Source organism: Crocuta crocuta, unplaced genomic scaffold, assembly GCF_008692635.1.
Source record: "Crocuta crocuta isolate KB4526 unplaced genomic scaffold, BGI_CrCroc_1.0 scaffold209, whole genome shotgun sequence".
NCBI classification, from domain to species: Eukaryota; Metazoa; Chordata; class Mammalia; order Carnivora; family Hyaenidae; genus Crocuta; species Crocuta crocuta.
Window position 1 is genome coordinate 4,941,856 of NW_027551566.1, and position 23,395 is coordinate 4,965,250.

The 23,395-nt window shown below is 37.5% G+C and overlaps 1 protein-coding gene across 2 annotated transcripts in view; it reads right to left on the reverse strand.

Moving 5' to 3' along the window:
- Positions 1 to 23,395, reverse strand: part of PCSK2 (proprotein convertase subtilisin/kexin type 2) — a 279,018-nt gene that overhangs the window by 223,237 nt on the left and 32,386 nt on the right. For both annotated transcript variants that reach the window (XR_013331600.1, XM_077750148.1), the window contains exon 2: positions 18,134 to 18,238. Coding sequence is in view for 1 of the 2 variants with exons in the window: in XM_077750148.1 (XP_077606274.1) it covers positions 18,134 to 18,238 (105 nt within the window). In the remaining variant the exon portion in view is untranslated. The remainder of the gene's footprint in view (positions 1 to 18,133; positions 18,239 to 23,395) is intronic.

Here is a 23,395-nt window from a genome sequence, read left to right on the forward strand (position 1 = left end):
TTTATAATGAAAGTCATTTTTCACTGGTCTCTCAATATTAATATGTTATATAAAATATCCACAAAATAAAATTTGGTAAGCAACTCCTTATGCTTATAGTTCCTATACAACTATAAAACTAAAACAGGTTTACAAGTTAAATATAAACACCACAAAACAATAATATCCAAAGAAATAACATCAAAGGGCTCTATTAATATGCCATAGACTACTGGGGTGTAGTATCTTCTGGGTTCAGCCTGTCTGTCTACTTTAATATGCTCCATGCTATGACTCAGTTTTCCACAACTCATTCCCATCTGAACTGGTGGACAATTTTTTTTTTCTTTATGGCTTCTTTTATTTATTTATTTTTTATTTTATTTTATTTTATTTTTTTACAAATAGTTTATTGTCAAGTTGGTTTCCATATAACACCCACTGCTCATCCCCACAAGTGAACTGGTGGGCAAATTTGTTTGCTTTCTGTTTATCTATTGTTGCATGATAAACTACTCCAAAAGTTAGTGGTTTGAAATAACTATTTCATTTGGCTGAAGATTTCATGGGTCAGAAATCTAGAAGAGATATAACTGAACGGTTTGTGTCCAAGTAGCAGCAGTCAGAGTGACTGAATCTGAAAGATCCACTTCCAAGAGGCCTTCTTCACTTATATATCCGCTGTCTTGTTGCTCTTTGGCTTCTGTCTCTGCTCATGGTATATCAGCTTCTCCACCTGGCTTCTCCTAATAGGAGGATGTTTGCTTCAGGGGAGTCATACTTGCTCCATAGTGGTCAGGCCTCAAGAGGCAGGAGTGGAAGCTACTAGAAAGCTACAGCTAAGGGCTATACCCAGACTTGGCACAGGATCACTCCTACCACATTCCACTGGACAAAAAGTAAGAAAATCTGCTCAGATTCATGGGAATGGAGAAATGGATTCTACCTATTGATAGGGGAGGGGCCATATCACATTGCAGAAGAAGACGCATGATGAGAGATGTTGTCCTAACCGTCTTAGCAAAAATACAAGTGCCTCACTTTGGCACAAATAACCAATGCATCCTTTCTCATTAACCAGAGACTGCATGATAGTACTTGCTACCAATATAATTAAAAACATGAATACTGAGTTTATGGAAAAGTCTCAGTCCCAAGGAATCACCCACAATAATAAAACATGCTTTTATTTATATTTTTATTATCGTTTTAAATAAAAATGTACTGTGCAAGGGACTTCTGCTATTCCCTATATCCAGTTTGTTTCTCCTACCTGAGCACATGAGAGCACTACACTTCTCAGCTTCTTCACATTGAGACTTGCATTATGTCTCTTTATGGCCAGTGCATGGTAAGGAGAAGTGATATGGGCCATTTCCAAAATAAGGCATTAAAAGTAGATTGAGCCCATCATGCTTCCTCTCCCCCTTTCTCTTTCAGTGCCTTGGAAGCCGTATGTTAGGATGGCAGCATTTCAAGATGATGGAAATATCAACAGCATTGTTATAGAAAGATCATGTTAATTAAAACTTCCACTAACCCAGTCTAGATATGTAGCAGGAGTAAACAGTAAACATTTGTATATTAAATCACTGGGACTTCAAGATATATTTGTTTTGTTACTGCAACATAATCTAGTATATCTTAACTAAGATTTTTATTACTTATTTATTTTATTATTTATTATTTTATTATGTTAATTATTTTTAAACATCTTATTATTTTTATATTTCCAATAGGAAATTATGCGAGGACCTCAGCATAATACACTTTGAGCAGCAGCACTGTTTTAAAATTTAAATTCACTACAATTTTTCATGGGTAAAGGCAGGCAAAGAGAATAAATAGAGAATTAAGTGGGAGAAAATGCACAAGGAATAGGTGTTACCATAGCCTTTTCTGCCCAGCAAAAGTTACAGTGTATCTCTGGAACTAGTGTGTACTTTCAAAGATAAAGTCACTCTTTTAGCTTTGAAGTTTTAAACATTTATTTGTTGACATTTATGCTTTCATTGTGATTCCCTGATAGAGATTAAAATAAGGCAATTTATTTCCAGACATTTGGACTTTCATTGTTATTTAATCATAGAGATGGTAAAATAGAGGTACTTAATGAAGGTTAAGTGACTTGCCCAGGCCACATGATTAAGAGGTGGAGAAATTCTTTTGAGTGCTCATATAGAAGTCAAATGACAAGTTATATTTTAGCCATGGAGAATATGATCTTTAGTTGAATTAGTCTATTTCTGAGATGCCTTGACTTACTCACTTAAAAGGAATCACTTTATTAAGTTTTAGAAGAATTTGATTTGGTCCACACTTCAGTGCCACCTGGTACTCTCATGATTAGCATTGATGATTACTCATTGATTTTGGTTCTTTGATTAAAATTTTTCATAATTGAACACCAACCAGTTGCAGATGTGTGCACAAATTATCAAGTGAATTCAAATTATCTCCAAAGACCAGATTGAAAACTGGTTGGTCTAGTGATTTTGGTCATGTGAATAGCTGGATAAGATTGCTCCAAGGCAAACAAACTGATTGCTCCGAGAGCAGTATACACAAACCAATCAACTAGATTTCAGAGTGATGCAGTCAGGCCATATGAACAGTCTTCAAATAGCCTCCTTGGTGAAACACTGTATTTCATCTAACCTGAATGATAGTTTTGGGATTTGGGGTGCTTTATAATTTCCTTTCAATGTGGGGTCAGTGTGAGATATTCCTTAGAGTCAATATTAATAGATTTATATCATCCTGGACAAAAGGTTCTGAGCTTTCCCATTTTTCTGTCCTATTCAACATTTTTATTAAGAATGGGCTGAGGATATTGATGTTGATCAAAGTCATAGATGACAGAAAGCTGAAAGGAGACTGAATCAGTATCTAATAAAAAATCTTGACAGGTCATAATAATGAAGTCTAACAAAATGGAAAAAAAATCAAAGTTAAAACCTAAGTCCTTTCTTTAGGACCAATACCTTAATCCTGCAAGGATGGATTGATTTGTGCATATTTGAGAAGACACTAGATGTTTTTACTAGCTGTAAGGTCAGTATTAGTCAATAATAAGTTCTGTGACTTCTAAAAAGGCTAATGTGATCCTGTGGAGTATTAATAGAAGAATACATTTCAAGATATATGAAATGAAAGTCCAGTGCTACTCCCACATCATTATGCTAGAGCTGATTGTGTTTAGTCCCCAGACAATGTTCAGAGCGGTGTAATCAGGAAGGCACAGGAAATGAGTACAAAATTCATTCAAAATATCTAAAAACACTACAAATGTTTACTCAAGAAGGTCCAGGGGGCATGGTCACCATCTTTAAATGTTTGAAGAGTTTTCATATGGAGGATGAATCATTTGGCTCTGGAAGCAAAACCTGGAATGTGGACCAACGCTTTAAGCAGGTAGCTTCGGGATGCCTTAAGGAAGAATTTTTATGTGGATCACATTGGCAAGCAGTGAAGTCAGGAGCTAGTCATGAAAGTGTCTTGCCAGATGCTGGATCATCCCATCTTGGGAGGTTGTAGAGCAGACATTGCAAAATGGTGTATCATGGACAAATTTGTTTGGTCGCCATATTTTCTTTAGCTTTCTAAGTGTGTTAAGAATTTTTGACTTTGTCACTAACATTTTTAAAAGCACAAAGATTTTACACAGAGGTTGGTATTTTCTGATTTTGTTAAAAAACTGAGAAATCTGGCAACCATGGGCCTTCATTTTTGTGAGGTAAAGGATCAGCTTCTGCCTTTTGACAGGGGGTCCCCACCACTCCTTCTTGTGTTCCCCAGCTAGTGGCAGAAGATAATATTTGCCATTTGTCCTCATGCTTGAGTTACTGCGTTGGTTATACCCAATCCACTTCAATTATAACTTACTTGCCTGCCTGGCCTCTCCAGGCTTAGGTTTATGATCCTGGCTAGACACACTGACTGAGTTAGAGAATAAGACTTATTTAGAAATCAGTGGTTTTCAAACTTTTTTTTGTTGTTGAATTACCCCCACTCTTCCACACCCACCATGCCAAATGAAACCTGATACCAAATCCCAACTTACAAAACATGATAGAAAAGTTATTCTCTTTGAAGGAGGATGAATAACCTCTACCTCACCATTTAACATTTCCCTTGGACAACAAGCGAAATTTTAGGACTCCAATGGACTGGTTTGAACAGGATTTGAGGGGCACCTGGGTGGCTCAGTCGGTTAAGCATACGACTTCAGCTCAGGTCATGATCTCAGTTTGTGGGTTCGAGCCCCGCATTGGGTTCTGTGCAGACAGCTAGCTCAGAGCTTGCAGCCTGTCTTTAGATTCTGTGACTTCCTCTCTCTCTGACCCTCCCCTGCTCATGCTGTCTTTATCTCTCTCTCAAAAATAAGTAAAAACATTTTAAAAAATGAACAGGCTTTGAAATTCTCTTCTAAAAGATGAAAATACTAATGGGGCATCTGGGTGGCTCATTCAGTTAAAAGTCTGACTTCGTTTCAGGTTATGATCTTGCAGTTCATGAGTTCGAGCCCTGCATTGGGCTCTGTGCTGACAGCTTGGAGCCTGGACCCTGTTTCAGACTTCCTCTTTCTCTGCCCCTCCCCCACTCATGCTTTCTTTCTCTCTCTCTCTTAAAAATAAATAATAAACAAAAAAATTTTAAAGATGAAAATACTAACATAAATTGTAGTTCTAAATGCTTTGGAGTATTGTTTTAAAGAAAATCTCATTTCTGAGATGAAAATAAGGATATACAAAAGAAGGAACACAACCTAGTGGGAATATCTGGGTCCTGGATTTGACATTAACCAGGTGTAAGGACTTCAGGGCCCCTGGAATCTCAGATACCAAGATCTGGAGGGGGATTTTGGAGTCTAACTAGTCTACACTCCTCACTGTACAGATAAAGAAACTGAAGTCTGTAAAATAAAACTAGTTTGTTCAAGGAAACTTAGCTACTGGGCATCAGAGCTAGTATTAGACTCCAAGAATGACCTCATGTTGCCCTGGGGAGCATGCTCCTTTTCTCCCTAGTAGACAATCATTTGAATATCTTTGCACACAATAGGTTTGAATCATTTTGCTTTTCTTCAGTTCTCCTGGGAGGGCTTTCTTCTGCCATTTCTCTGAGGTGTCCTTACAAACTAACATCCATTAAAGCAATTCTTTACATGGGGTGGTCTGCTCTCCCTTTACAAGGGGAATGGAAAATGGAAAATTGTTTTGTCTTACCTGTTTTCTCTTGGGCAATAAGTTCTTTGTTGCTAAATGGGACATACTTGCTGAAGAGAAGATAGAAAACACAACATTTTCAGTACAGATAATGGGAAACCAATTAGATAAACTCCAGCAACCCGGCTGTTATTCAGACATGAATCTCTTTGTATAACTGCTGTTTACTCATTTCTAGACCTGGGTTCACTTGTGTCCTCTCCTCAACCCATAAGGGTTTGCAACTACTGGAAATGGTAGGAATTTAATTCCATTCATTTTCACAATTCCCTTGGCTTGTATTTAAGAGCATGTCTGTTTATACATGGAGATGTGATCACAAACATGTCAATGTGCACCATAAAGGAAAAATGGCTAAACTAGGAAAAAAATACCCGAAGAGAGTTTTAAAGAGTGGTGGGAGATTTTTGTTCGTTTGTTTGTTTTGTTGTAGTTGTTTTTTTTTTAATAAAACCTTTCTGAGGCATATACAACTCCAAAGCTAACTGTCTCACAAAATATTATCTCAGAAAAATCCGGTAGCTGGATAGACATACCTATTTTAACCATTTGTTTATGTCTTCATTAAGGAACACTAATAGTCTCCTTTAGCTAAGCATTGAATAAAATTCATTTGGGAGCAGTAGTTTAAGGAGTGAGAAATTACTCTTTAGATAGATTTTGAATCTTAACAGGAAATTATTTTAAGAACTCTTTCTGAAATGCATGAAAATGTGATCAGAATTGAATCAACACAGCTTGCATTTTTATTTTTCTTAATTGGAGATTAAGTTTCTTTCCTTTGGGTTTATAGTCAAACTTGATGCTTCTCATGATTTTTATAGCTCCCCAAAATTAGAAAAGAAGTGCCCAGCTTAGATTCCCCATGTCAAATAGGCTGTTTTCCAGTAATTTCTCCCAGGAGCTCCCAGAACCAGGTCTTGGCTCTGAGATATTGCCTAATTGGGCTTGAGTTTTTAAAAGCTTGATTCTTATCCATTCTGAGTCAAATGTGATTCTCTTTTTCAAAACATACCACCCAGCCCAGACACAGCACTGTCCACGACATGAAACTTAGAACTACCCAATGATGGAGCAATTGTACTATTAGCTATTTACCCAAAGGGTACAAAAGTAGAGATCCAAAGGAGTACATGTGCCCTGATGTTTATAGTATCATTGTTATGGAATATTACTAAACCATTAAAAAGAATGAAATATTGCCATATGCAATGATGTGGATAGACTAGTGTGCATTATGTTAAGCCAACTGTCAATCAGAGAAAGACAAATATATGATTTTACTCACATGTGGAATTTAAGAAACAAAATAGATGAACATATGGGAGGAAGGGAAAAAGGAAATGAAATAAGAGAGGAAAACAAACCACAGGAAAGACAGAGGCACCTGGGTGGATCAGTTGGCTAAGCATCTGACTCCTAATTTTCACTCAGATCATGATTCCCCATTTCATTAGTTCGAGCCCCATGTTGGGCTCTGCACTGATAATGTAGAGCCTGCTTGGGATTTTCTCTCCCTTTCTCTCTCTCTGTGCCTCCCCTGCTTGCACACACTCTCTCCCTCTCTCTGTTTGAAAAAAAGAGAGAGGGAGAGAAAGAGAGACTCTTAAAGACAGAACAAACTGAGGGGTGATGGAGGGAGGGAGGTTGAGAAAGGGCTAGATGGGTAATGAGTATTAAGGAGGGCACTTGATATTTCAAACATATGTACGTAAGTGACGAATCATTGAATTCTACTCCTGAAACCAATATTGTGCTATATGTTAACCAAATAGAATTTAAATAAAAAATAGAAAAAAAAGAAAAACAAAACCCATGCTACCATTTTTATTTTATAAGCTCATGTATGTGCTATGAATTTCAATACCTCTTGAGAAAAAAATTGAGTAGAGGATAAAGTTGAAGAAAGTTATGATACCTCCAAGGGGTTTTAGTAAGACCTACATATAAGGACAGTCCAGCTATTCTGGTAAAATTTGAATGAGTTCGGACACATTGACTAGTCTTTGCTTGACTGCTGATCCTCTTCCTACATTATTTGTCACTTCTGTCTTGTTTGCTGGTCTGAAGTCATCTTCCAGATTTCTAAATGTTACAGTGCCCTAGGACTCAGTCCCATACAACTTGTCTTTCCTATTTACACTAATTTCTTAGATAATATCAACTGATCTCATGGCATTGAATGCTATAAATATGTGGGTGACTTCTAATTTATATCTCCAACTCCCACCTCTATCTTAGATCTTTAAATCATTTGCTTATTTTACTTCTTCACTTGGATACTCAATGCGAGTTTCAAAAGTTAACATGCTTCAGACTAAACACTTAATTCCCTACCCACTCCCCATCAGCCTGATTCTCTCTGCACCGACATAAATGCCAACTCTATACCATCCCCATTTCCACCTTTGCCTTGTCCTTTTCTCTCCCATTCCTTATATAATGCATTGGCAAAATAATCACCAAATTGGAAGACTATACCTTCACAATATATCCCCCAACCTGACTTGTTTCTCACCACCTTCACTAATTTCTACCCTGGCTTAAGCCATTAGCCTTTCTCTTCTAGAATGCTGCAATCACCTAGCACTGATCTCCCTGGTTTCCAGCTGTGTCCCCCACCACCATGCCCACCCATATTCTATTATTCACTCTGAGGCAGAGACATCACATTTTATTCAGAGTCAGTGCAAAGTCCTTACCTGACCTAGAATGTCTTCCATGGCCTTGCTCCTCTCTGACCTCATTTCTTTCCCATTCTCCTCAGCTCATATCTTCCCAGCCTTCCTGGCATTCTTGCTATTTTTTAAAACACATCAAGTGTGCTCTGGACACCTGGCCTTTTCCCTTGGTGGTTCCTCTGCTAGGAATCCTCTTTATCCAGATAGCCATAGGTTACCTTACTTAACCTTCTTCAGGTCTATGTGTAAATGTCATCTTATTAGAGTAGACAACCCTGGATACTTTTTATAAAATAGAAACACCACCTCCCCTAGCACTCTCTTTCTACTTTTGCTCTATTCATTTTCATAACACATTCACGAACAGTCATATAACTGCTTTATTATCTGGTTTTTGTCTTTTTCATCCCTAGTAGTATATAAGCTTCATGGGAGAACTTTGTCTATTTTGTCCCCTGTTGTGCCCTAATACCTGAAATAGTGCTCAGCATGTAGTTGAACTCAATAAATATTTGTTGAATGAATAAATAGTTTGCTAGCAAGCAACCAGATAATGTAATTATATTGTGAATTTAATAAGCATACATAAAATGCTCATTTTTAGAGGAAATAAGAAAAACATTTTAGGTATTTAAAGACATTTCCTTTTGCATCTTGAGGAAGGTTGGGGAAGGAATCAGGTAAGGCAGGTTGGGAGAAATTTGCTCTACAAACACTGAAGATTTTACCTGGAAGTCCTAAAAGTTTGCCAGCTCACCATTTGAGAGTCTTTATCTTGTGAATTATAAAGTTGATATGTCATCACTGTCTTCTCTTTATGTTGCTTTTCTCTGCACTGGGGCTTGTTAGAATTCTCTCAAAGAAAGTTAAAACTCCCCAGAGATCTCTGGGCTTGCTAAAATGGTGTCTCCCAGAGTGCTCCTCCTTCCTTTTAGTAAGCCTGGCAGCGTGAACTGTAGTAATCATTTAAAAATATGCTCACAACATCTAGGAAAAACCAGGCCTACTCATTAGCAGCTTTCTCTGTGCCTTTCTGAATCCATGGTAAATAATTCTCCCCTGTTCCCCACGAATACCTAATTATAGCACTAGCAGCAGCTTTTTGAGGCAGGAAACCAGGCATATCTGCAATGCCCAGAGGAGATACTGAACGTTGCTCCCTGCTGCATAATAAAACCAGTAGATTAGGGAGATGAACTTTTCCCACAGGTTGGAGCATTTCTGAAGACTCCTGCATTCTCTCCCAACACATTTCTTCTCTGGATGCTGTCAAGTCACTCTCAAAATATATGCCCCATGGAAGGTTTACACCTGTTGAGCCCAAATCTTAATGAAGTGCCTAGAAAACAGATGTGGTCACTGGCTGGGAAGGTAAGTCAGAGTGCACTCCATATGGGTTTCTTGGCTTCATCAGTTGGGCTCAAAGCATGACCAAGGTCGTGTGCTTCCAGATTCCTTTGAGCTAAATGCAATACCTGGAGTAGGGCAGTGAGGGGGCTGCCTAGAAGGAGCTGTTGACCCTAGAAGGCATGACCTTTCTCCCAGAAAGGTCAAGGTCCAAGGCAGAATTTTGACCCCCCATGGTCTCCAGGTCCTAGTGTTACTTATGGTTGTGTTGCATCCTGTGGTAAAAGGGACTTTGGAAAAGAAATTAAGTTTACTAATGTGCTGACCTTAAGAGAAAGAGATTATGCTGGGTGATCTGGATGTCACAGTGCTGTCACATGAACCTTGAAGTAGAAGAGGAGGCAGAGGGCTGTGAAGCATAGGAAGGATCTGAGTGTATTGTTGGTTTCAAGATGGAGGGAGCCACATGAGACAACACTGTTTTCAATCTCATGCCCAGCTAGCATTCTTAGGAACATCTTTTACACATGCAACTCTCCATCTCAGAGTAAGTTTCTAAGAAATCCAAGCTAAGACGCCATCTTTGTTTACATTCATAGAGGAATCCAAGTAGGACTCTGAAGTGGATGGAGTGGAAACCATGCATGGTCACCATTAACTTTGAAAATTTATTAGGAAAGGTAGAAAGCAATGTACCATGTCTTAGTGCATCACAAGTCATCCCCCTCCACAGGGAATCTGGTCCCAACACAATCTTTGTGCAAAGGAGCAGGGGAAATTAATTTATGAAATACAAGTCCGTGACAGAGCAGCATCATGCAGTGGTGAAGATTCCATACAAACTGTGGGATGAGCCTCCCTAAGTTCCGATTGCCTCACCTGTAAACTGGGAATCTTACAGCATGTAATTCACAGGCCATGTTTGTGGGTTAATGAGTATGCTAAGTCCTCAGCACAGCATAGAGTCATGGGATTTGTGAAGGTAGCTGTGGATTTCACCTGCCACTGCTGACAGCTTCGCCCATTAGGGATCTGCGCTGCCTCTCTGCTCCAGGGTTTTCTCCGGCATCCTGAGACTTGCTCAGCCTGTGTGCTAGGCAGCCCAAAGTGCTATGGATTTAACATCCAGGGTCAACTCAAACATGAGGCAGAGCCTGTAGATTAATCATTTCATCAATCAACTTTAGACTTTGTGGGACAAGTCTAAAGCATGTTCGACTCATCACTCTCAGAGAGTCCTGGGTGGTACTGAGCCCCAGGTGCCTACAATGAAAACCTGCTAAAATATCCACCCTCTGTATGCTTTCCTTACTTCGTTTTTTCATTTTGCTCTTTCCCTTGTGCTTCCTAGGATCAACCACCTAAATAAATGACCCTCTTCTGAGTCTTTGTCTCAGGGTTTGCTTTTTGCAGGAAACTAAATAAAATGACATCATCTAACACTGACTGCTCTTAAATTTGTTATCAAATTAAAGCGAGAGGAAACCCTGGAGCCCTCCTTTCTGTTCTTTTCTGACTCACTGATCTGGTTCTTGCAGAAATGTCATGAGCACGATACTGAAGGACTGTGTCCTTGCTTTCTCCTCACTAACGTGCAGAGGGTCACTAGCTGGCTGGCTGGGCGTGGAGAGGTCTGAGCCAAAATCGCTTCCTAATGTATTTCATGGTATGTGCATTCACTTGCATTTATAACTTTTTTTTTGTAAAACAGCTTTTTTCTTGGAGCCTGAGATACACAGCACATTTTGGAAGTGTGTGTTTGTTGCCTGTGGAGGAAAAACCAGAAGAAAGGAGGAAGAAATGATATCTGCTTAACTTTGCTATGCACTCCTTTTGGGCATTTGCCCTTTTAGGGTTGGCAACATGGTTCCCTTTTTTATGAAAGAAAATTGAATTATTTACAGAATAGGAAACATCTAGTTTACTGAAGGGATCACATGGTTCAGGTGATACTGAGAGACTGTTAGGAGGCTGGAAGGGGGAGGGGAGTTGTCACATTGGGTGTGGGGATGGGTCTCTTCCATTTTCTTAAATTTTTTAAAAATATTTGTTTATTTTTGAGAGAGAGAGAGACAGCATGAGCAGGGGAGGGTCAGAGAAAGAGGGAGACATAGAATCGGAAGACAGGCCCCAGGCTCTGAGCTCTCAGCATAGAGCCCCACGCAGGGCTCGAACCCACAAACCATGAGATCATGACCTGAGCTGAAGTTGGACGCTTAACCGACTGAGCCACCCAGGCGCCCCTCCTCCATTTTCCACCAGTCAAAAATTTTTTATTTTTTACAATTTTCCTGTGCTTGTGTTTCTCATTCTCTACTTTCTTCTTTACAATGTAGCTTCAAATCACTTTCAGTTCTATATCTTTTTTACTTTATTTTTGTTTAGAGTAGATATGCCAAAGACACCCATGAATACTTATGAGCCCAGGGAGGAAGAAGTCTTTCTTAAGAATTCTGGCTAATCTGCTGCATCTTTAATCCCAAGAGTTAAAGAGATTTCATTCTACTTCCAGATCCCACCAATGGTTAACTCTCTGCTTTGTTTGTGGTCTACTGCACTGTCACAATCATGCACTGTGGACAGTCCTTTCCCTATGAGAATCCTAATTACAAATATGTTTTTCCCTTGTCCAACCAGGACACCTAAACCCATATTTCACAAGATGGTCATCATTGTTGGGGACTTGAGTTGCTTTCCAAAACTCGTGTGTGACTTTGCAACTCCATTTCAGGTTGGTCTAACTCAGGCTACAAGAAAATGAGGAAATAAGGTAAAGGCAGCCATGAGTGCCTTCTGGAGTAAAAGTTCTACAAATACTATTATGTTTGCAATACAGTAAACTTACCCTGCTTGTTTTTTTAATAAGTAAAATATAACTAAGTCTATCTGTTTCATTTCTTCCCCCCCCAGTGAAACATTTGGAAGATAGATTGGAGAAGTCCTATACATTTCTTAGAGCAGCATCTCAAAACCTCAAACCTCACCATTTTAGAGTTATCAAGTATGAAGATAAACAACAATCTATTCTTTGGGTATAAATCCACTTTAAAAGGCACTCAAGCTATCTAATTTCTATTTTTACGAGCCCTCAGGCTGAGAGGCTCTCATGCATTCACCATATAGTAAAGACAGGACACCCCAAATTCTATTTCTACTAGCTATCTTCTGGCTGAAGGTTTGATCAAAACTAAAACCAAACAAGCAAGCAAGCAAACAAACAAACAAAAAATCCAAAAGTGCAAGAAGACATTTTCCATTTGAAGGTAGATTTTTCACAAGATAATGATGCTTTTTCTTCTCTCCCCCAACTTTTAATCTAAGTAACCAAATAGTTATCTAATACTATAAATCAGACACAATACATAAAAGTGGCACATCATTATTATGGATCATGTGTGCAGACATTAGACATGTGGATATGTTTGGATGAGGAAGAAGCTAGAAAGGTAAAGCTTCCACTGATAGAGTGTAAGGGAGACATCATCCATTCTTTGAGATTGGGAACTGAGAAAAGTTTTAAGCAAATAGGAGTTTCTGACTTGCAAAATGATTTTAAAATGATTTCAAGTGATCATTTTGTGGTCTAGTAAAATTGCTTTGAGAAGGGAATAAGTGTTTTTAAATCTCAAATCAAATATAACTTTGCTAAACAAATCAGGTTATTTGTTGTGAAATTATTTGGCTTCCATATGACTAATGTGTGTTGCTCATTGAATGAAGGGAACCTTCATATTTTTTAATGTATTTCATTTCAATACTATGTCAGATATGCAACATGGTCAACATAAACTGTGAAACAATATTGTTTTAAATAAATCTATTCTTTGCAGATTTTTAGCAACTTGTAGAACTGTGTGTGTGTGTGTGTGTGTGTGTGTGTGTGTGTGTGTGTGTTGGGGTGGGGGGGGCGAGTCCAGTATGTAGACTATGGACTGCAGTCAGGTTTGGCTTCAAGATTTGTTGACGTTGCTCTTAGCTAAAGTTTAACAAATCCCACAGACATTTTGGGCAGGGAATATTTGCTGTTAACCATGATTCTCAGAAGTCATTTTTAGTTTTATTATTTCATCCCAGCATTAGATTTAATGATTCTCTCTTCAAATTATTTTAGCTACCCAAACTTTCCAAATATATTGCCTTCACATGGATGGTTGTACAGGACCATGAATATGATCAGCAATCCAGTGTATTGGACTTTTGAAATGAAAAACTGGCTCTTGGAACACATGGTTGGCTCAGCCGGTTAAGCATCCAACTCTTGATTTCAGCTCAGGTCATGATCTCATGGTTCATGAGTTCGAGCCCTGCATTGAGCTTTATGGTAACAAGTGTGGAGACTGCTTGGGATTCTCTCTCCCTCTCTCTCCACCCTTCCCTTGCTCACTCTCTCTCTCTCTCACTAAATAAATAAATATATACATACATACATACATACATAAAACTGGTTCTTCATGGGGTTCTCAGTGACAGGGCCTGGAAGTAATAAAATGGTAACTGGTTTCTTTTATCCACAATTAAGAATATATTTAAAGGAGGAGCTAAAGAGAATGCTATACTGTTTCCTAGAGGGTGCACATTTTAGAATAGGGATGAAAATATAAGATTAGAAGAACTTTTTCATGGATTAAAACCCTGAGGAAAAATTACTAACCATTCACTCGACAGTTATTTATTGAACATCTACTATGTATTGAGAACTGCACTGTGCAAAGATATCCAGAAATAAGCAAGACACAATTTTTCCTTTTTCACATCTAAAAAATGCTACTCAGTCTTCTAATTCTTTATTCTTCTTCTTCAATTAATTATTTTATTTGAGTGTAGTTGACACACAATGTCACTCTGCTAATTCATTTAGTGAATAGAGATGGAAAGGCAAGAGAACACCTTTAAAACAATCTGCATCAGAATCTATTTTCCTAACTGTTGTCCTGTCACTCAGTGAATGAATATGAACATATTGAAAGTAGCACTTTATTGGCCTGGACAAAAAACACATATGATCTTTTTTCAGTCTTTCTCTTGTTTTTCTTAAACACAAAAAGTATTTTCTAGATGAAGGTGAACCATCCTTGAAATTTTTGTTCTGAAGCCAAAACAAAACCAAAGTAAAGTTTTATCCACTACCTTTTTCCTTATATCTTGAGTTGGCAACACATCTTGGTAGTTTCTATAACTAAGAAACTACCTAGTAGATTCACTCCTGAAAGCCTGTAGCTGCTCAAACCCTCCTGCTCTTAAATACCTGGTTCTTTGGGTTTTGCATCCTTCTTCCCCAGTTGTAGGACAGTGAGTGAGAAAAGCCAGGAAGAAATGTGGAGACAGAAGGAAGAAGGAAACTGGGGCTGCAAGCATGATGCAGGCCTAGGAGACAACATATTTCAGAGAATGATAAAACAACTTGCTCTTTTTTTTAATAGTTTATTGTGAAGCTGGTTTCCAAATAACGCCCAGTGCTCATCCCCACACGTACCCTCCTTCATGCCCATCACCTCCCTTCCCCTCCCCCCACCCCTAAAACAACTTTCTCTTAAGATGTTGGTTCATAAAATGTAACTTAAAACATTTACTCGAGAGATAAACCTGGACTAGTAGTCCTCTTTGGCTATCTGGTCCTTTCCTTTTCCTTCCTATACTTCTATTTACTTTTCTTTTTGCAGCCTGTGTGAATATGCTTGTAACCCCAAAATTGAGGGTCTTTTGGGTTCCTCATAATTGGAATCATAATTCTCAGCAGATTTGTCTTTTTGTTTAAGATCTGTAAACCAACAGGGCAGAATCCTTATATTGCTACTCTTGCACTGGCCATAGTCAGTGCTTTTTGTTTAAGAATAGTATCCCCTCCAATGAGGATGAGGAGAAAAAGGAAATTTCATACACTGTTGGCAGGAATGCAAACTGGTGCAGCCACTGTGGAAAATGGTATGGAGATTCCTCAAAAAATTAAAAACAAAACTACCTTACAATCCCAGAATTCCACTACTGAGTATTTGCCCAAAGAATATGAAATAAAACATTAATTTGAAAAGATATATGCATCCCTATGTATTATTTACAATAGTAAAATTATGGAGGCAGTCCAAGTGTCCACTGATAGATGAATGGATAAAGAAGATATGGTATATCTTTGTGTATGTGTGTGTATATATGTATATATATATACACAATGGAATATGTGTATATGTATGTATATATGTATGTATGTATGTATATATATATGTATATATGTGTATATATACATATATATACACATACACAATGGAATACTACTCAGCCATAAAAAGAATGAAATATTTTCATTTGCAACAACATGGTTGGATTTAGAGAGTAGCATGTTAAGTGAAATAAGCCAGTCAAAGAAAGGTAAGGATCATAAGATTTTACTCATATGTGGAATTTAATAAACAAATGAACAAAGAAAAAAAAGACAAACCAAACCAACCAACCAACCAACCAAACAGACTCTTAACTATAGAGAACAAACTTGCATTTACCAGTGGGGAGATTGGTGAGTTGGGGATTGGTGAAATAGGTGATGGGGATTAAGAGTACACTTCTTGTGATGAGCACTGAGTAATGTATAGAATTGCTGAATCACTATATTGTAAACCTGAAAAAAACATAACACTGTATGTTCATTACACTGGAATAAAAAAATAGTCACCCCCATATTTTGCAGTCAGCTGAGACCAAAATTAGATAACCAAAAGAACATCATGTGGGAAAGACTCAGGGCTTAATCTAATATTTTGAAATGAGGCAGTCATCACTAGCAGCTTTTTTTCCCCTAAAGAATCATGAGATTTTATGCTTTTTTCATTTCCTAGAGTGACTTTATTATTGACAACAGCCTTAACATTTACCCTCAATGAGAGGACAGAGAAAAGGCATAGGAGATGTATGATCCTTAGTATCCCCCCTATTTTCTACCGATCATGGGCAGGGCAGATGGTTGTCCCACCAGGTAGAGGCAGATAACTACCAGGATCCTTATAGGGGGCAGTGAAGGGAGAATGGATGCCCCTTTTGGTTAAAACAGACAATATTTTGAAGATAAAGACAAATGATTAGAATCACTAGTGCATGATCTCCTTCTTTACTACTTAATCCATTTTATTTTCTTCTCATTTGAACACATCACTCTAAACTTCAAGAATAAGCATTTCAAAGATCATTTCAAGTAAGTATAAGAATATCTTAACTTAAATGGGCCGAAGGAGTCTATCTGACCCAAACAATGGCTTCTTAGTTTCACTGTTCACAATTCTCTTTCTTAAGCATTACTTTCTCTCTGTCCCAGTTTCGTTTATGTTTTTCTCTCTGGATGGTCTTGAGGCAACATCTTTAATTGTGCAACATCTTTAATTGTGGAAGAGGAGAACCCAATGGGACTTTGAAGCAAATATATAAATAAAAGGAAAACAATGGACCATAAAGTGTAAGATCATTGGACAGAGATAAGGTGTTGGGAAAACCAATGTCACAGTGCACCAGAATGGTCTTTGTCTACTAGTATCCACTCTGGATCCATAAGTGAGACATACAAGATTTCTGTCAAGAGGCTCCCCAAGATATTTCTCAAGCTCTGAATTGGTACAGTCAGGGCCAATGCTGTTATGACACAGAAAAGAGACCTTTTTCCCTCAGATAATGGTGCCAGCTTCTACAACAGACCCTTTAAGAATGCCTGTCATGAGCTGGCAGCAGGCAGCTTGGGTCTTACTGTGAAAGCAGATAAAGTGGCTTCTCAGAGCAGAATTTCCACTCCAGGGAGTGGGAGATCCCCTGGGTTAAGAAGTTAAAGGAAAACTGCCTATGGCTTGTCAGTTGGGGGTCTGCTGGGAAGTCTGTTTCATCTGTATTTCTAATTAAAGCCCAAATTAAACCCAGCCAAATGTTAACATGAAAAGCCCCACAAGAATGAGTTTCTAGATTCCATCAATTCCAAAAGAATCTCATGTATAAGTCTCTAACTCAAATGTCTGACCCATTTTATATCCACTTTCCCCCAAGAGTTCTGGAGAAGACTTGTGCAGCCATCAATGTACAGAGAACAACTTGCCTGGATTATTAATTTTCCTTAATTAATAAGATAATAACATATTATTAATAATTAATAAGATAATAATTTATATTAGTCAATTGAATGAGTCTGTAAGTACAGGGGGATGGAAGAAGGGATTTGATAGAGGATTCAAGAATTACCAAAGCTCCTATTCTGGAAAGGGAGCTGCTTTGTGGCTAAAGTAATAAGTCTGACTGTGAGGAAGTTGAATTTAAGTCTCCAGGGAGAGTAGGAAATGAGACCTGGATTCCAAGAGCAAGGTAAAGATTCTAAGTTAAAAATGGGGGTCATGAGCACCTTTGAGGTATGGTGATAAATTAGATGGATGTGATAAAATATGGAGAGAAAGTCTGCAACCTTGCATGGATACTGAGAAGTCCATTGCCTACTGTGAGCCTGACAATTGCTGGCTCACTCATTTCTCCATGCCCAGGATGGGCACAGTAACCTCCTCAAGCATGTGAATTCACCAGAAGAAACCTTCCATAAAATGACTCATTAAACAATTTGGTTTCTTCCCATCCATCACAGGCCAAAATATGTTCCCAGGCAACCAGAAGTCCAAACACAATAATGCAGGAAAAGATAACCAGTAAAGAGGTGGTGTCCCTGTTTATTCCTCACCTGCTCCACAACCTATAAAATATTTACTTATCATGCACAAGGTAGAGGAGTAGTGAGTCCCCAGTACCACTCTGCCAAAGTTCCATTTTGCCTATCACAATACTTGAGGGTCTCTACTTCAAAATTCCCAGCACACCCCTTTATACATTCCCTCAGTGGACTCAGGTGTAGCAGCAGAGGTTGGAAGGCAGGTGTCCAGGGAAACTCACCCTGGGGTCTCTCTCCAGCTGCTGCTTGTGATGTAGGCTGCGTCTTCTCTTGGCCTTTGCAAGGCCATTGTGGTAAAAGTGGTACAGGCCTTCAGTGAAGGGGAGCTGTAGAGAGTCAAATAGACATAGGACACAGTTAGCTTCTGGGGGTGGCCCCACGGCAGGGAAACCAAAACTAGAGCTGCATGCAAGGGCTCCATGGGATGAGATATATGTGACAAAATCACTTGCAACTTCCTTCCTATCAGACTTCGACACCTCTTTCCCTATTTCTGTATTCCTTTCGTTTTCTCTATATACTGTCCATTCACCCCTCCCCCTCCTCCTTTTACTCTTTCCTCTATTTCTTTAGTTTCTACCTATCTTTTGATCCCTTCCTCCATAAAGTCTTCCCTTTATATTTATTCACACCAGGTTCTCCATTCTCTTCTTTTGAAGTAGTATTTATACTCCATGTCTGATTGCTTCAGAACTGTGTTGTGACCTATTCCTGTCTTCACAGCTGCATTATCTGTCCTATATCTTAGACTTTCTCTGTGACTCCTTGGTGCCTTTCATCATATTGAGCACAGTGCAACCATGTAAATCTAGTAAGCACCTGTTAGATGATGGACCAGATTTCCCTAATTTAAGGATCCTTGGGATTGGGCATGGGTGTCAGAGCTAGTTGCAGAAAACACAATAATGAGACCTTGTCTTCTGCTCAGGGCCTGTAAGAGTCAGAGAACATAGGACTGTCACTTGTCCTATAACAAAATTGTGTTTGGGGCTTATAATGTATAAAGATGTATTAGTACAACAATAATAGCACAATACTTTTGAAATTAAGTTGGTATTAATTTGTTTATTTATTGTAATCTCCTGGGCATCCACCAAGAAAATAAGTGAAAAATATATAGTAAAATAAACAACAAGGTAATTAAAAAGATGCACTAAAGGGGCACCTGGGTGGCTTAGTTGGTTGATATCTGACTTCAGTTCAGGTCATGAGCTCACAGTTCATGGGTTCAAACCCCACATCAGGCTCTGTGCTGACAACTCAGAGCCTGGAGCCTGCTTCGGATTCTGTGTCTCCCTCTTGCCCCTCCCATGCTCATGCTCTTTGTCTTTCTCTCAAAAAATGAATAAAAGTTAAAAATAATTTTTTAAAAAGGTGTACTAAAATATTTCACACAAAAAGACCTTTATGAAAGAACAAAAGAAAAAAGTTTATAAGACATATAGAAAGCACATAGTAAAATGTCAAGTGTAAACATCTTTTAAATATTACATTAAATGTAAATGGATTGAAAGCTTTAATCAAAAGACAGATTTACAGAATGAATTTAAAGAACACATTATTCAACTACATGCTATCTATTTCAGAGGGGATATGATAAAGGAGCTTAAGGTAAACTGAAGACAAAGCACAAGCTAACAATAACCCTACTCCGCCTGGGTAGGATATGTGTGACATTCCTCAGGCACCCCTGGCTGCTCAAGAACAAAGGAAAGAGGAAAACAAATGGTTAACTAATAAAGATCATAGTGATGCAGGTTTACAAATGTCTTAATAATTTACAAGAAAAAGGCAATCTTATCAATAGCCTAATCTCCAGAAACCTATAGACTCAGTTTGCTAGAGCCCCAACATTACCCTCCCCTCCACAGTGAGGCAGGAAACAAAGGCAAGAAGGAAATGGTAGGTAAAATTAAATTTCCTTATAGCTTGGAGCCCACTGAAAAATACTTGAGGCAAATGCAGAGTATAACATTTCTCCAGGAACTCCCAACTGTCTTAATGTTAATACCTTACAAGATGAAAACAACTTAGTTTAACAATAGCAAGGCTTCTGGTTTCTATGCATATAAAAGTCCTTTTGGAGGCCTCCCTTTTGCCTTTACCTCCCCCAACTCTATAGTATATAATCAATCATTGTTCACAGCCCCAGTGCAGCTCTTCCTGACCACCAGTCCTGTCCCCATACTTTAATAAAATCAATTTATTGCACCCCCCAAAAAAGATACACTTTAAATTCAAATAAACAAATGGGTTGAAAGTCAAGGGATATGAAAAGATATACTGTACAAACAACAACCAGGAAGAGAGGAGGACTGACAATACATATACTAAATATAATTGATTTTAAGAAAAATTGTTACTACAGACAAGGAATGACATTTTATGGTGATAAAAGTGTTAGTACATCAAAAAGACAGATAATTATAATATATATACATGTGACAATGAAACTGCTCAATTCACAAAACAAAAGCTGACAAATCGGGGCAGCTGGGTGACTTAGTCGGTTAAGTGTCCAACTTCAGTTCAGGTCATGATCTCACCGTTTGTGAGTTCGAGCCCCATGTCTGGATCTGTGCTGACAGCTCAGAGCCTGGAGCCTGCTTTGGATTCTATGTCTTCCTCTCTCTCTGCCCCTCCCCCACTCATGCTCTGTTTCTGTCTCAACAATAAATAAACATTAAAAAATTATTTTAAAAAGCTGACAAATCAAAGGGAGGAATAGAAGGGTGCCTGGGTGGCTCAGTCAGTTAAGCATCCAACTCTCATTATAGGTTCAAGTCATGATCTTGCAGTCATATGATTGAGCCCTGCATTGGCTCTATGCTGAGCATAAAGCCTACTTAGGATTCTCTCTCTCTTTCTCTCTCTGTCCCTCTCCTGCTCTCTCTCTCTCTCTCTCAAAATAAATGAACAATTTTTTAAAAGGAGAAATAAATAAAAAATCAATAAAAGTAGACCATTTTCAATAATAGGTAGAACAAGCATGCAGATCAAAAAGTAAATTGAAGACTTGAACAAAACCAAAAACCAACTAAACCTAAGAATTATTTATGGAACATTCCACCTAACTATAGCAAAATTCATAGTCTTATCAATACACATGGAATATTCTCCAAGATAGATCATATGCTAGGCCATAAATCAAGCTTCAATAAATTTAAAAGGACTAAAAATACAAAGTGTGTTATCTGATCACAAATGCTAATTACATTAAAAATCAATAACAGATGAGAGGCACCTGGATGGCTCAATCGGTTAAGTGTCCAACTTCAGCTCAGGTCATGATCTTGTAGTCTGTGAGTTCAAGCCCCATGTTGGGCTCTCTGCTGACAGCTCAGAGCCAGGAGCCTGCTTCACATTCTGTGTCTCTTCTCTCTGTCCCTCCCCCCATTCATGCTCTGTCTCTTTCTGTCTCTTAAAAATGAATAAATATTTTTTAAAAATCAATAACATGAAAAGTTGAGAAATTTGGAAAACAATATACTCCTAAATAATCATGGGCCAAAGAAGAAATTACACTGATTATTCCAAAATACTTTGAGATGAATGAAAACAAAAAAAAGAATTAAAAAATTTTTGGGATGTAGTTAAAATAGTGCTTACAGGGAAATTCATAGCTGTAAGTGCCTATAGTGAAAGAAGGCCTCAAATCAATAACTAAATTATAACAAGAAGAGCAAACTAAATCCAACAAACAGCAGGAAAGAAATTAGAAGATTTAAGTTGGAATAAATGAAATAGAAAATTTAAAAAAAAAATAGAGAAAACCAACAAAACCCAGTTATTGGTTTAAAAGTTCAAGAAAACTCTAAGAATTGAAGAAGAAAAAGAAAGACTCAAATGAATAAAACAGTGATGAAAGAGGAGACATCACTACCAACATACAGATATAAAAATTATTTTAGAGAATACTATAAATAACTGTATGCAAACAAATTAGATAGCCTTGGTAAAATAGACAAATTCACAGAAAGTCATAAATTTCCAATATTTATTCAGAAGTAATAGAAAATTAGAAAAGACCTATAATAAGTAAACAGATTAAATTAATAATTTTCAATCTTCCTATAAAATAAAGCCTAGACCCAAATAATTTGACTAGTAGGTTCTACCAAATGTTTAGAAAATTTGTATAAATCCTGCAGAAACTATTTCAAAAAAGGTAAGATGAAGGAACACTTCCCAACTAATTCATCAAGGCTACTATTACCCTCATATGAGAACCACAGATATAACAAGAAAACTAAAGACCACTATCCCTTGCAAATATCAGCCCCCAAATCCTCATCAAAACACTAGCAAAATGAATCCAGTAACATATACAAAGGATTATATACCATAACTAAGTGGGATTTATCCTAGGAATGCAATGTTTTGACAGCTGAAAATCTGTTAATGTAATAACAATATCAATAGAATAAAGGGCTTTTCTGAAAAAAAGTGTTTATTGAGATGATTATTAGATTAAATCAACTAGTCTTTTATGTTAAGACATTCAAAAAACTTGGAACAAAAGGAAATTTCTTGAATCTGAGAATAGTAACTATGAAAACACACAAATAACATTATATTTAATGTTGAAAGGCTGATTGCTTTCCCCTTAAGATCAGAGCAAGACAAGTCTGACTGTTCTTTCCACTTATATTCAACAGTGTAATGGCCGTTCCAGCTGGGACAAGAAAAAAAAAGAAATAAAGGCATCTAGATTGAAAAGAAAGAAAAAATATCTCTATTTGCAAAAGACATCATCTTGTACACAGAAATTCCTGAGAAATCCACAAAAAACTATTCAAATTAACAAATGAGTTGAGTGTGGTTGCAAGACATAAAATTAATATACAAAAATCAATTATATTTCTGTATGCTAGCAATGACCAATCCAAGAATAGAATTAAGAAAATAATTTTATTTACGATAACATCAAATAAGTAAAATACTTGAGACTAAATTTAGCAAAAGAAGTATAAGACTTGTACACTGAAAAGTACAAAATATCATTGAAATAAAGAAGATATAAAAAAATGGAAAGATATCCCATGTTCATGGATTTTTAAGATGGCAATACTCCCTATTTTTGCTGATCTTAAAATTCATATGGAAATGCAAAGGACCCCATAGCCAAAGCAATCTCAAAAAAGAACAAAGTTGAAAGACTCACACTTTCTCAATTCAAAATGCAATACAAAGCTACAGTAATCAAGACAGTCTGGTATTGGCATAGAAGAGACATACAGTTCAATGGTATAAAATTGAGAGTCCAGAAATAATTTATAGTAATTTATGATTAAGTGACTTTAACCCTGTTGCTATAAAAACTCAATGAGAAAAATTAGTCTTTTCAACAAGTCATGCATGGAAAACTGAATACTACCCAAAAAGAATCAGTTTGGATCCCTATCTCACATCACATAAAATTTTTAAGTCAATATTGCTTATAGCCTTAAATGTAAGAAGTGAAGCTATACAAATCTTAGATT